Source organism: Melanostigma gelatinosum (genome assembly GCF_949748355.1).
Source record: "Melanostigma gelatinosum genome assembly, chromosome: 6".
Lineage (NCBI taxonomy): Eukaryota > Metazoa > Chordata > Actinopteri > Perciformes > Zoarcidae > Melanostigma > Melanostigma gelatinosum.
In genome coordinates, this window is record NC_136639.1 from 9,371,734 (window position 1) to 9,385,422 (window position 13,689).

At 43.1% G+C, this 13,689-nt stretch overlaps 1 protein-coding gene across 1 annotated transcript; it reads left to right on the top strand.

The window, feature by feature from the left end:
• Positions 1–2,580: 2,580 nt before the first annotated feature.
• tmem150aa (transmembrane protein 150Aa) lies at positions 2,581–11,068 on the top strand. Its single transcript, XM_079269979.1, has 7 exons — positions 2,581–2,761; positions 2,967–3,014; positions 3,136–3,222; positions 3,496–3,563; positions 5,888–6,015; positions 6,101–6,278; positions 8,170–11,068. The coding sequence occupies exons 1-7, from the start codon at positions 2,697–2,699 to the stop codon at positions 8,469–8,471; spliced, it is 876 nt and encodes a 291-aa protein (XP_079126105.1). The 5' UTR covers positions 2,581–2,696; the 3' UTR covers positions 8,472–11,068.
• Positions 11,069–13,689: the final 2,621 nt, after the last annotated feature.

Genomic DNA, 13,689 nt, shown 5'->3' on the forward strand with positions numbered 1-13,689 from the left:
AGTACAGTGCCGAGTATTTCCTCTGACTGGCTGCGGGGGTCAGGGGTGCTATGGCCCCCCATAACGTTAACGTTACATATACTCTAACACACTCTCAGCTTTGCGATGATTAACTCAATATCCGGCGTTTTAGCTGCTCCTGAGAGGATAGTTATGAATATTAAAGAAACATGATAGTTATACTGCATATATCTGACCAACTTGAGCTACATCTGCAACTGGTTTGTGAACTTTCACGGGTTATTCATAATTTGACCTAATGCTGCTCTATGCTGTCATGGAAAGTTTACTGTGTGTGTGTGTGTGTGTGTGTGTGTGTGTGTGTGTGTGTGTGTGTGTGTGTGTGTGTGTGTGTGTGTGTGTATAGTTTTAACTGTGACGTTAAAATGTTTCTTTTGTGAATAATAACAATTAAAAGACAGTTTGTGCCTCGTCACCCGGCATATTGCAAGTGTGTGAAATAGAAATGTAATTTCTTAATTGAATACCTAATTATGACATCAAGTCGAGTCCTATCTGGGTGTTGTTACCTGCATGGAGAACAATACACATGCCTACATTTTTATATTATTACTATGTACACCAAACCATATGAGGAAACAGCTACACTTGAGTGCAGGAGAGAACCAGAGGACATGGATGCAACAAAGCTGTGTGTGAGAAAACATCCTTATCCAAATCTACTGTTAGTGTTTAGCAAGCTGTTGAACTGTGATGTGATGTTGAGAGCACATGACTGTGTACTCACTATTGCTTAAGGTCTGTTAGTTTAATGAAGTCCATACAGATAGGGGAGCTTGTGTGGGGCAGGTGAGTCATTGTCTCTTCGATGGGGGACAATAATAGGCTTTCTGTCTGTACACTTAAGTCTAATCTTTAACCACACCAAACCCTTCTGTTAAAGGAGCCCAGTCTAGTACTGTAAGCTACTGAGGTGGCTTTCCCTCAGGAGTGACCTGGTTGACGCGCTGGTTGTAAGCCCAAGTTATCTTACGTTACAATTGATGTGCGTTGCATTAGGTAAATCATCCACAGACGAGGTTTGTTGAACGAGAGTCCGTTTATTTCCTTAACAAAGGAAGTTGATGACATCACATGAGCGAGCTGATACAATGCCAGCAAGTGACTGAGAACTGTTACTGTTTGAAAACAGATGTAGAATATCTTAACCGGTGGGGTGTCTAAAACTGTTGCAATAAGTGATGAGAAATGTAAAAAATTACCAAAACACAACACCAGTAATTCAAAGGAGAGCAAAGTTCAAAGCTGCAGCAGGATAAAACGGTCGAGTGAAAGTTCCCCACACCTGAACAATAAGCAAGGAGAATTTGTTAAACCCGTTCACTGTATATTCCCTGTGAGAGGAGAACACACTTCTGTAACGTGATGCATGTTGTTTCTCCACCACAGAGCTGACCGTGGCCGAGCCCTCATTCTCACAAGGTTACACTTTTCCCCGACGCTACCGTTCACAGCGTCGCGTTGCTGTTCACTTCTCTCCCAGAGGTGCTTCTCTCTCTGTCTCACAGTGCTGCTGTGATTTTAGAGAAACGTCACCATGAAACATGGCAGCGAAAACAATTGCTTTTGTTCAGCGCAATGTTTTCTAAATGATGTACATTAAACACCAGGTTTTGTTTTTAGCCATTTAGAATTCCAAGAGCAAGGCTTCCTCTTTATACAAACTATTTCCATTAATGTTTAAATATGATCAAATGAGAACATTATCCAAGAAAAGGCTGATATTCTAGTTTGTCTTTCCACTAAGTTGATTCGGCACCAGTGCAACAGTTTGCATTCTTTTATTAAACACATTTTGATGAGAGATTGACTGTGATGTGGAAATGCTTCTGTCATGTTCACAGAGTACAACATTCAGACCACTGACTGGTTGTCAGCTGTAGTGTTTGCTGCATCTCAAGTACAGAAGATGTGAGGCGGTCTGTCTCTGACCGTGTTCCGGATGCAGGCAAATCCGATTTTGTTTCTCAAATCAGATCTTAAAAAGACTGAGCAATCCATCTGCATGGGTTGCTGTGGTAACAACGTAGACCTCAGTGGCTAAGGAGGCTAGTATACATCGAGAGGAGGAAGCAGCGGGAAAGCAAAGTGAAAGTGCCCAGAACTGTTGTTCACCTCGGTTGTCATCCATTAATAATTGTATGAAATGTCACAAAATTGTGACAAATGTAGGTCAGTGGTTTCCAAAGCCCAGGATGACATCCACAACTCATAGATATTCAGTTAACTGTCGCAGAAGAGTAAAGAAACCAGAACATATAAGCTGACGACTAATCGATGACTTGTTGCTGCTCTAAATTAGACAGAATGAAGAGAAAAATGGACGCTCAGAAAATGGTGAATTAAGTCTTCATGACAATGTAACTTCTGGAGTATCATTGACGTCTCAGATGTATGTTAGTAGTTTAATAAATCTTCATATATTTGTACTTTCCCGTCTTCTGTCAGGTTGCTGCTGGCTGCAGGGCCCTGTGGAGGAGAAGAGCTGTGCCATTCCCTTTTTTTTCCTCTCATGTCCCCCCCCCCCCCCCCCCCTCCTGGTGTGTTTCCCTGTGTGTTAGTGACCCCGCACCCCCACCCACCCCCCACCTGATTCCTCCTGTCGTGTTGCCACTCCAGCCCGAAGCCCCCCTCTCACCCCATGCTTGGGACAAAGCCAGCTCACTGCCAGCCCAATGACTGCCTGGATCGTCCTGCCTGTCAGCCTGTCTGCCTTCTCCATCACAGGAATATGGATAGTGTGAGTTACAAGCAACACTGTGTCTGTCACAATGAAACATACTGTGTTCACATTATCAGGTGTACAGATGAAACCGTTTCTGAAGCCCAGTAGAGTATGTTCTTTCTTGATAACGGTTCACCTTGTCTCATTAGGCATCACAGTGCTGTGTTTGACCTTTTGCCACTTCTTGCTTTAAATTGTGGTGTGTTCCTTTCCCCCTCAGGTACGCCATGGCTGTGATGAATCACCATGTTTGTCCTGTGGAGAACTGGTGAGGGATTCTCCTCCTTTTTTTAAATTTATTTTTTTAAATTTAGTTTTAATGTGGGCACAGTCTGATGCCGCAGCTACCAGTGAGGGAGTGAACTGAACGTCTTGTGTCCCTGCTCCAGGTTTTACAATGTCACATGCACAGAAGAGCTTCCCCGACCGGGCTTCCCCAAGACATGCTGCACCATCCAGGACATCCCCCTCATCAGGTCTGCGTCTACCTTTCCTCCTCTCTTTGTTTATGCAGTTTACAAAAGCAACTGTGTGTCAGCAAAAGCCCCGAGGCATGAATTAGCACCTTGTTATGTTGTGGCTCTTTGACTGTCATTAACATCACTTTGTCTATTGATATACATTTTGACTACATGGCTGTGTGTCTTGGAAGAAATACAGACAAATGGTAAAAGGACTGTGGCCTTGCATATAGTGATATATTTAGATAGATGTTATTCTCCTAACTGTTTTGTCTCCATTTGCTACAGTAAATGTGGATCCTTCCCTCCTGAAAGCTGCCTGTTCAGCTTGATCGGCAACGTTGGAGCCTTCATGGGTAAGGCCTCGTTGTGACTGAATTTAAAACCATACACACACGCACACACAGTTATTTCATTAGAAGACATGTTTTGTGTGCAAGAGTTCTTTCTTCAAAGGAATAGTACAACATTTTAGCGGAGAGTCAGAGGAGAAGATTGAATCCACTCACACGTCTGTACGCTAACTATGAAGTTACTGCCAGGATAAGGTTAGCTTAGCTTAGCTTAAGGACTGGGTACAGCTTGTCGGGCTCTGTGTTTCCTGTTGGTGCCTCAGAAGCTCCAAAAGTACATAAGCCAACAGACTCTCATCATCTGCAGAGATGGGATGCAATTTTAAGATACCCAAACCAGACACACTCCTTCCTTTTGGCTGCACCTTTAAATCCTGTCCATGAAAATCACAAACGGGATTAGTGACGATGGACAACCCTGGCGGAGGCCAACACCCACTGAAAAGGTGTTTGACTCTCACTTTGGTTATACAAGGACTGGATGGCTTGGAGCAATGACTCCGGTACCCCAAATTCCAGCAGAAACCCCTACCGGACTCCTTCCACACTCTGGTTTTTGCTTCGGCAAGTGCCGCAGCTGCGGTCCTTCTGGCCAACCTTACCTGTTCTTCTATTTCTGGAGACCCTCGGGCGAGTGAAGTCCAAAAGGCCTCCTTCTTCAGCTTGACGGCCTCCTTCACTGCTGAGGTCCACCATTGGGTTCATAGGTCGCCCCCACACGATGACGTTCTGACCACAACTCCTAACAGCCGCTTCCACAATGGAGGCTTTGAACACGGCCCACAGCCTCCCCCCCAGGAGTTTCTCTGGAGATGGTAGTTGAAGACCTCACGCACACGGGTCTCAGTCACACATGTTAATATGAAAGTTACAAGAATTTAAACTTTTTCCTTTCCTGACCGATGTTATTTTTATTCTAAAATATAGTTGCTGTTTCTAGTCGTTTTGGCCAAGCTAAGCTGTCCGTCTCCTGGCTGTAGCTTCATATTTATTGTACAGACATGTGAGCATCAATCTTTTCATCGAGCAAGAAAGAAAATAAGCATCTTTATTTACAAAATGTGGAGTTATTTCTGATCCCATGACCAAAAAGAATCTAAAACAAATATGATGTACAAGTGGGTATTATCAAGGAAATTAAATATTCTCAAATCTTTTGTACCATAATGTAGTAAAATGGCAAAGACAATTGTTAAAAACCGGTTATTCAATATGCAATGTAAAGTTGTCTATCTGCCACTAAGTGCACTAAATAAACCTGCTGCCGTCTGCTCTTTCACACCAAGCAGCGACTGAGTACAGCTGATGTGAAAGTGTTTGATGTCTGTCTCCGCTGTCCATTACGTGTGTTGTATTAATCAATGGGGCCCACAGACAGCAGCCACTAACCTCCAAGAGATTCGGAGGGGCTTGAAATAGCCTGTGCTCTCTAATCAATAATGAATGCGGCTTTCCTTCTACTTCCCCCCCTCTGTCCTCTCCTCTGCACGTGCCCTCCGTAGCCTTCCTCTTTTAGCGCCTCCTCCCCCCCCATCTTGTGTTTCCACCACTCAGCTCTGCCCCAATTTTCTAATTGCTGCTTTAAATGCTTCTCTCCCGCTGTTTTCACGATTCATTTATTTTTGACAACTTTTCTTCCTGTGTGTATTGAGAGTTATTGTTATTGGTTCATTGCATTTTTATTTCTCATCCTGTTAATTCTCAGCTCCTTTCTGCCTCTCATTAGTGTGTGAGCTGCTTGGATGACTTAGTGTTTACTGTCTTGGTGGTAGTACTGTAACACGCAGCAACCTGCAGGTTTATGGTTCTCAAAGAGTGAAACGAACAAAATGGGAAGAAACTGGGTCAAAAATCCCCCATCATGCAACCTGAGACGTCAATTATGTTTTCAGGTTGTTCAACCCTCCCATACTTACGTAAGTCAGGAACGCCTGGAGGGGAATTATTATAATGTAGCACAAACGTCTACTTTGACTCGAGGTTAAACTAAGATTTGTTCAAAGATCAAGATCACTGTGACCTCAAGTCTGTCTCATTCTCGTAAATATCATAGTTCAGGAACGCCAGATGGTATTTTTTTTTCACACTTTGCACAAATGTCCACTTGGACTCGAGGATAAACGGTCAAGGTGACCTTGCAGAACTCATGAATTCATATGCCAATTATGGCAATTTCACGCACACGTCTACGAGGATAAAAAGATGAAGTGATGACGTGGCTGTAAACTGGCCTGGTTGGCAGAGGCATACGACCTCGAGGCGGTAATTCTCCTTTCTATATTGTGTGTGTCATGGATGTAGTGTAAATCTTCCCCTTTGTCCTGCAGTGGTGATGGTGTGCTTTCTGCGCTACGCCCAGGTGATCGAACACAGCCACCGATGTTGGGTCAACACCAGCGCTCTGGTGTCCGGCTGCACCAATGCTTTGGGTCTGGTCATGGTGGGCAACTTCCAGGTAAATATGAATTATCTTAACTCAAATGTTGGTGACCTCAGACAAGTAGAATCCACTCCTCTGACTCTACTGCTCTATTTGTCAGGTTGATCACGCCAAATCTCTGCACTATGTGGGTGCCGGGGTGGCATTTCCAGCAGGACTGCTGTTTGTGTGCTTGCAGTGTGTGCTCACCTACCGGGTGGCTGTGACGGCCCTTGACTACTGGATGGCCCATTTCCGAGTAGCTCTGACACTGGGAGCCATGGTGTCCCTCGTCCTCAGTATCCTTCACCTGCTAGCGCCCCCTTGTTGTGCAGATATTATGTACTGTATGTTGCATCTAAACACCATGTTGGATGTGAGGAGACATTTTGACATGAAAGACAGTTTGTAACGACTCCCATTTAGGCCAACCGGCACGAAGGTCTTGCACACTGGAATGACTTATTGGGTTTTTGTTTTGTCATTTTCCCTTCAGTAGCCGTGTTACAATCCTGCACGGATTAAGACAACTCTGAGACAGGACAGCGTGGCCATGACAACATTTGTCTGGGCTTACTTTTAGCTCCCTCTCCTGCCATCTTATTTAACAATCGCGATGCCTCTCCTCCCTGCCTTTGTCTCGGTGGTGTCCGGGGTGACTGCTTTTCCTCCACAAACCTTCAGTCCTGTATGCCTTCTCCTCTGCTGTCTGGTGCCAGGGATGAGAACCATTCAGGTTCATGTGTAAGAGTCTGAAAAATAGTCTATCCTAGCATTCCCTCTTTGGCATCCCATTATTAAACCCATCTGTTTTATGGAGCTATGCAAAGCCAAATTCTATTTCACCCTAATAATATAATGTATTCACTCCTGCACATTGTCATATATATCATGTCATCACATCATGGATTGTTCTAGACCAGCGATTCCCAAACTTTTTAGGCCGCGCACCCACTTCTACACCCCCCCCCTTAATAAAAAAACAAAACAAGCAACAGAGCCCATTTACAGCCGCATAAAAATCTGACCAATGATAGAACAGTTTGCTCGCGCGTGGCGTTAGTTTACAATATTTAGTCCGCTGTTAAATGTTGCAGTGTGAACACAAACCGAACAAAGCGGCAACTGCAACATTGTATCATATTAATCCCTGAATCAGAACAAAGCAAACGAACTGAAGGTGTGAAAACGCCCTGAAACACTGCAACAAAGTTTCAATAACTTTCAGTTACACAAGGCGTCACTTTTAAAGAGCAATCAGGATGGCGAGCACACACGCACAGGCTCAGATTATCACATTTAACTTACAATTAATGACCGACTAATGTAGCCAGGATGTCTTCGGACAAAGCATCGATGCGGCGACACAGTGTTGTTGGACACCGGGATCATGTCCAACTTGTTTGCTTCTTTCCCCCCAATCATACATTCCACCATCTCTCTGGCAGCTGGCAAGCTCACGTCTTCGGCGATTGTGTGCGGTAGCCCCTTTCTCGCTATTCTGTAACCAGATATGAAGCCCGTAGTGCGTAATTTATAGACCCAACACATGAATGAGACTCCAGTTGTTTTTGGCTGTTTTGTAACTCCTCCAATTTCAATTTAAAATATGTAAGGGGCTTTTGACTTGCACTGGCATGCTTGGTGTTCAGGTGGCGACGTAAATAAGAGCTTCAGACTGTTAGCCAGAACCTCACTGCACACCACGCACTGTGGCTTTGGGCAATCTGCGTTGCCAATCCAAGTGAAGCCCAGACACAGATACTTTTCATCATATTTCCTCTTTTTTTTCCCAGTCTGATGCTCACCCTCGTTTCCTCTTTTTTCACCTTGACTCGACTCACCTCGACCCCCGTTTGACTCCCGTTTGACCCCGTTTGACCCCCGTTTGACTCCCGTTTGACCCCCGTTTGACCCCCGTTTGACTCCCGTTTGACTCCCGTTTGGTTTTTATTTTGTGAAAAATCCCACTTTTTAAATTAAAATTCTTTTTTTTTAAAATATTTAATAGTATGACACCATCAGACGCCATTACACTTTTCCTCTCGCGCACCCCCAGGGGTGCACACACCACACTTTGGGAATCCCTGTTCTAGACAATAGGAAGTGTGAATAGGAAGAGGAGCTCTGTTTGTTTTGCTCCTCCATCTACCCGATGTGTTTGTTCCCCTTAACTCGCCGTCCTCCCAGGTGGCATCTTCTTTATCCACGAGAGCTTTATCCTGCAGCACGCTGCAGCCATCTGCGAGTGGGTCTTCACGGTGGACATCCTGGTTTTCTACGGCACCTTCACCTACGAGTTTGGCACCGTCACCAGCGAGACCCTGATGGTGGGCCTGCAGCAGAGTCACCACCATGGTTCGGGAGTTAACATGGGCTCCAGGGCCCGGGGCTCGACACTGGGTGGGGCGACTAAGGGCCTCAAGTCCCCCGGGGGAAGCAGCACATCCACACACCTCAACTGTACGCCAGAGAGCATAGCCATGTTGTAGCTCTGCAGTGCTGCTCAAAGGTTCGCAGAGGTGCTTCGTTGGCTGACACAGGAGGGCAAGACAACCGAGGAGGAGAGGAAGTCCTGCTATCTTTAACCATTGAACCAACACCAGGTTATCCCGTCTGTAATGCTGTACTATCTTTTTTTTTTTTGGTTGGTGCGAGCTACTGCAGTCGAATATCTTGTAGCGATGTTGAAAGGTTGAACGCGTGGAGCTAGCTTGAGCATTCGAACCATGAATGTTTTCTAAGATGGCGGTTGATTTGGGCAGTTCTTCACCGGAGTCGGTTGTTTCTTGAACATCACTGGTGTGCCCACAATGTTCCTTCATGGCCCAGACGCTCCTTCATGAACTACCCAACGCTCGGCGGGGCCCACCTGTTTTTGCCTTTTGCTTATCGCTGCACGGCGCCGTTTTTTTTTTTTGAATGAGAGAATAACAATTTATGATTGAGTTTTGAATTTGCACAGTAAGTACAAAATATTGAATGTTTGAGAAGGGAACGGTTAACAGTTGTGTATGTTTTACAGGCTGTAAGCATACGGCCTTTTAAAATCAATCAAGCATAAGTTATCCGTCAAGTGGCAAAAATCATTAATTTCACTCGACAATGTAATTGGTTGCACAGATGATTTTGAATGCAAATTTTGATGGTATTTTTTAAATGATTTTACAAACTGTATACGTGTATCTTGAGCCACTATAATTCTTGAGATCATAATCCATGTCGTTGGCATGGGAGTGCAGGATTACGACGAGGGCCGTCTCAATCACGTATAACTCTCTGAAGTAGTCTCCCTTGATGTCATTCCGTTATTGTCCAACACGTTGCATGATCCGAGGATTTCTTTGTAACATTTACATTTCATGCTGTCTTTTTATTTCATTGACTGTGAAGTCCGGTGCAATAATTGCCATCAATCGTCTGACCATTTCAGCTCTGCTGGAGTGAATAATGCCTTTTTTCAGTGTGTTGGAGTTCAACACTGGGCTTTTTGATTTGTTGTTAAAGAAGTGACACCAAGACATTTTAAGTGACCTAAATATTATAGTAAAATAAGTAGATGTGAAGGTATAAATGTAATCCGACTAACACATTTACAAAATGACGTAGTTCTTGCCCACACACTGACTTGATTCCAGGCTGGACCCTTGGAAGCCTTATTTGAGTTTTGACGATAGGTCTTCTGTTCGATATGAAGCGATGCTCCACCTGCTCAACAGTTTATGTTCACAGTTAACCGAGAGGTGAATATGATGCTTGTCGACCTCGTGCCATAAACGTAATGGCGTCACAAGAGTGTCCGTGCAGTGTTACAGACTTTACTAAACGGGTCGTAGACTGAAAGGAAAGTGTGTCCTGTATTAAGGTTGTGTATGATTTCCTGTTGCCAATTTCTCTTTAAGTGATATTTACAATTGTGAATTAGCTTATACCAGACTGCCACAAACTACCACTGCTCAAACTAAAGCTGACTAATGCCACCCAGTTTAGGACGAGCTCGGACGTTGTTTTTTTCCTCTGTGAGCTGCTTGATGCATGTTTCACTACACACAGTACACTACACACAGTATTCTGCCCTCTGCGTAGTGTTGATACATGTTTAACTGTCTAACAACCGGATGCCAGCAATACACGTTTTTAAAAAGGTCACATCACCTACCTCTTTTATCTTTTGTGGGTTTGATGTTCTGAAGGAAAAGCTAGAGTTCCAACATGTTTAAAAAGTGTTTTTAATATGACGCTAGCTCAGCAATCCAACGCTGGATCCACAAAGTCTCAGCAAGCTTTTGACAGGACAGCGGATCTGCTGTTACACGAGCTGCGTGATCATATGTCGGGTCAGTTTTCTTTACTCTTTGTGCATTTAACTTCCTATTCTTTCTGGGACTGCAGCAATCCTGTCTTTGTTCTGCAAATCTTGCCAAAAAAAAAAAAGGACTGGAATCCGCTGGAGGTTCAGATGGTGTTGTGTGCGTCTGCAGCAGGTGTATGACTTGATAAGAGTGCACAGTTTCAGCCTTATCCCTCGGACTGTGCCAGGGGGAACATGTTCAGATTTGTGTTTATTTTAATCTTGTGTTCAGCTGTAGCCTATTTCACCAAACTGTAACTAAGTCACGCGGTGTGACTACAAACGGCAGCTTGTATGAGCCCTCGCATCAGGGCTGGATGTATTCTGTATACGCATCTGTTCTATGATACCATCTTCCACATGCAGGCCAAACTTTGAAGGTAGATTTTACAACTTTTTGTTCTTCGCCTGTCGACATGTACGCTCCAGTAAGCTTTCGTATGGTATCTTTGTTGGTGGAAGGATCCGATGTTACAAAACGCTGACCTGTACATGGCTTGAACTCTTTTAACATCACCACAGAAACCATGTCCATAAAAATGTATTCTACATATTTCCTCAATTTGAAAAATATGTCAAAGAATGGTAGTCGGAGAAATCCCCCCAAAAAACAAGTCCACACAGATTATTTAGTTTCCTTTTATAAATTCTGTAAATATGTACAATTTGTCTATCATTTAGGTATTTTCATTTGACAGAGATTTATATTCAAATATGAAATAAATATGATAAATTATATGTTTTGCATGGATTGTCCTTGATTCACAGAAAATTGTTGTCGTACAACAAAAGTATCTGTAAGTTGCTGCATAAAGCAGAGGGCAAAATTACATCATGCTCATACAGTACACACACACACACACACACAGTGTGGAATGGTCTTTGGGTGGTTATTACAATTGCAATCATTGTGGTCTCACCAGATTAGTTTATTATTATCGAGTAACATATTTCTAATATTGGACTTTATGCCAGTGATGGTGGCTTTGCAGCTTGTAGTTCTTCAGGTTTCCGTGCTGCAGTCCTCACTACCCAGTGTGTTATCGGTGTGAATGGAATAGGCAGAATGTGTGACCCGCAATAAGTGTAAATATTTTATTAAGGATTCGGCTCTACAACTGAACTGAAGACTTAAATTCAACCGCCAGGACCGGCTCATTCTGTCAACATTTTTATTACAAATCACACTGACTTTTTATACCATTTCTATGACATAATATGCCTTTTTGTGACCTATTGAGGGCATACTCTATGATCTTTTATTACATACTATACTATGACTTTTTGAGTACATTTTCATGACATAGTATATTATGACTTCTTTATATTTTATGATTGCATACCATACTATCACATGTGACATTCTACAAATTATTATAATTAACTAATGATAATATGACTTGTTTTTGGTATACTGTACGATGACTTTTTTACATTTTGATGACCTACTATATACGAAGACGTGTTTTGTGACATTTCATGGCGTATTACACTGACGTTTTCTATGACGTTTTTAATGACATACTTCAGTGCACTTCGACAAATTATCACATTTGATGACATACATTACTACAACTTTTTTAGTGAATTTTCATGACATGCATGACTTTTCATGAAACATTTTATGGCAAACTATACTATAACATTTTCAAGACATACAATATTGTGACTATTTTATTACACTTTTTTTGGCCAAACTGTACTATGACTTTTTTATGACATTCATACAGTGGCAGGCCGTGCATTTTATACCTGGGCCTTCTGTGCTGTCCTACTACAGTTGAATTACGTCCTAATAACCTCATTATGACACATCAATCCAGCAGACCTGCAGCAGAGCCACGCATTCCACCACACAAGAGCACGAGCCATTCAAATATTATTCATAAAAATGACACGATAGACAAATGACTTTTTTTATGAATTTCGTCAACATACTTTTCATGACTTTTTTACACATATGAAACTATGATTTGTTTTGACATGCTGACTTTTTCATGACTTTTTTCAACGTATTATACTTTTTTTCGTCATGACTTTTCATGACTATGACATGAGTATAGTCTGTCCAAAAAAGTCAGGAAAGGTTACAATATAATATGTCGAAAAAAGTCATCAAGTCATTGTAGTGACCCCGTTGCTTATCAAAAGAAGGCAACCACGGTTGCTGATTGCTTGTTTAGACGTGTGCAATAAATAGCGAAATCCAGTTTCCAACATCTGCATTTTATTTCTCACAATTGCATATTTTCCAACATAAACAGAGGTTGGTTATAATATCGCAGTCAAAAACAGTTTGCCCCTGTATATTCAGCAACACCTGCATCAGTGACCCTCCTGATTATATTCATTTGTGGCTTATTAATTGACAGCGGCACTACGCCCCCAAGTGGCGGGAGGTTTTACAAAACAAAACAAGTACAAAATGGCTCTTACAGTCATAGTATAGTACAGGGATTCCCAAAGTGTGGTGCGTGCACCCCTGGGGGTGCGCGAGCTGCCTCTAGGGGGTGCGCGAGAGGAAAAGTGTAATGGCTTTAAATTAATTTTAATTTAAAAAGTGGGATTTTTCACAAAATAAAAACATGAATTATAAAAATCCCCTTTGTAAGATTTAAAATTAAAAACATACAATTTAATAAATGCACTTGAGCTCCTTCCGGCTGTCAGGAGAGTCGAGCGGGAGTCGAGCGGGAGTCGAGCGACACCAAAAAGGAGGAAGTGATAGCACAGACAAATCGGGAGCACATCGGCCCATCGCGGAGTCAAGGTGAAAAGAGAGGAAACGAGGGTGAGCATCAGACTGGGAAAAAAGAGAGGAAATATGATGAAAAGTATGTGTGTCTGGGCTTCACTTGGATTGGCAACGCAGATTGCCCAAAGCCACAGTGCGTGGTGTGCAGTGAGGTTCTGGCTAACAGTCTGAAGCTCTTATTTACGTCGCCACCTGAACACCAAGCATGCCAGTGCAAGTCAAAAGCCCCTTACATTGTTTATATCGAAATTGTAGGAGTTACAAAACAGCCAAAAACAACTGCAGTCTCATTCATGTGTTGGGTCTATAAATGACGCACTACGGGCTTCATATCTGGTTACAGAATAGCGAGAAAGGGGCTACCGCACACAATCGCCGAAGACGTGAGCTTGCCAGCTGCCAGAGAGATGGTGGAATGTATGATTGGGGGGAAAGAAGCAAACAAGTTGGACATGATCCCGGTGTCCAACAACACTGTGTCGCCGCATCGATGCTTTGTCCGAAGACATCCTGGCTACATTAGTCGGTCATTAATTGTAAGTTAAATGTGATAATCTGAGCCTGTGCATGTGTGCTCGCCATCCTGATTGCTCTTTAACAGTGA

What these genes read in the sequence shown, in the direction of transcription:
- tmem150aa (XM_079269979.1), top strand. Translation starts at nt 2,697, where the DNA reads ATGACTGCCTGGATCGTCCTGCCTGTCAGCCTGTCTGCCTTCTCCATC. An exon ending in CAGGACATCCCCCTCATCAG is followed by an intron (nt 3,223 to 3,495) that starts GTCTGCGTCTAC and finishes CATTTGCTACAG; the next exon opens with TAAATGTGGATCCTTCCCTC. An exon ending in CATGGTGTCCCTCGTCCTCA is followed by an intron (nt 6,279 to 8,169) that starts GTATCCTTCACC and finishes CCGTCCTCCCAG; the next exon opens with GTGGCATCTTCTTTATCCAC.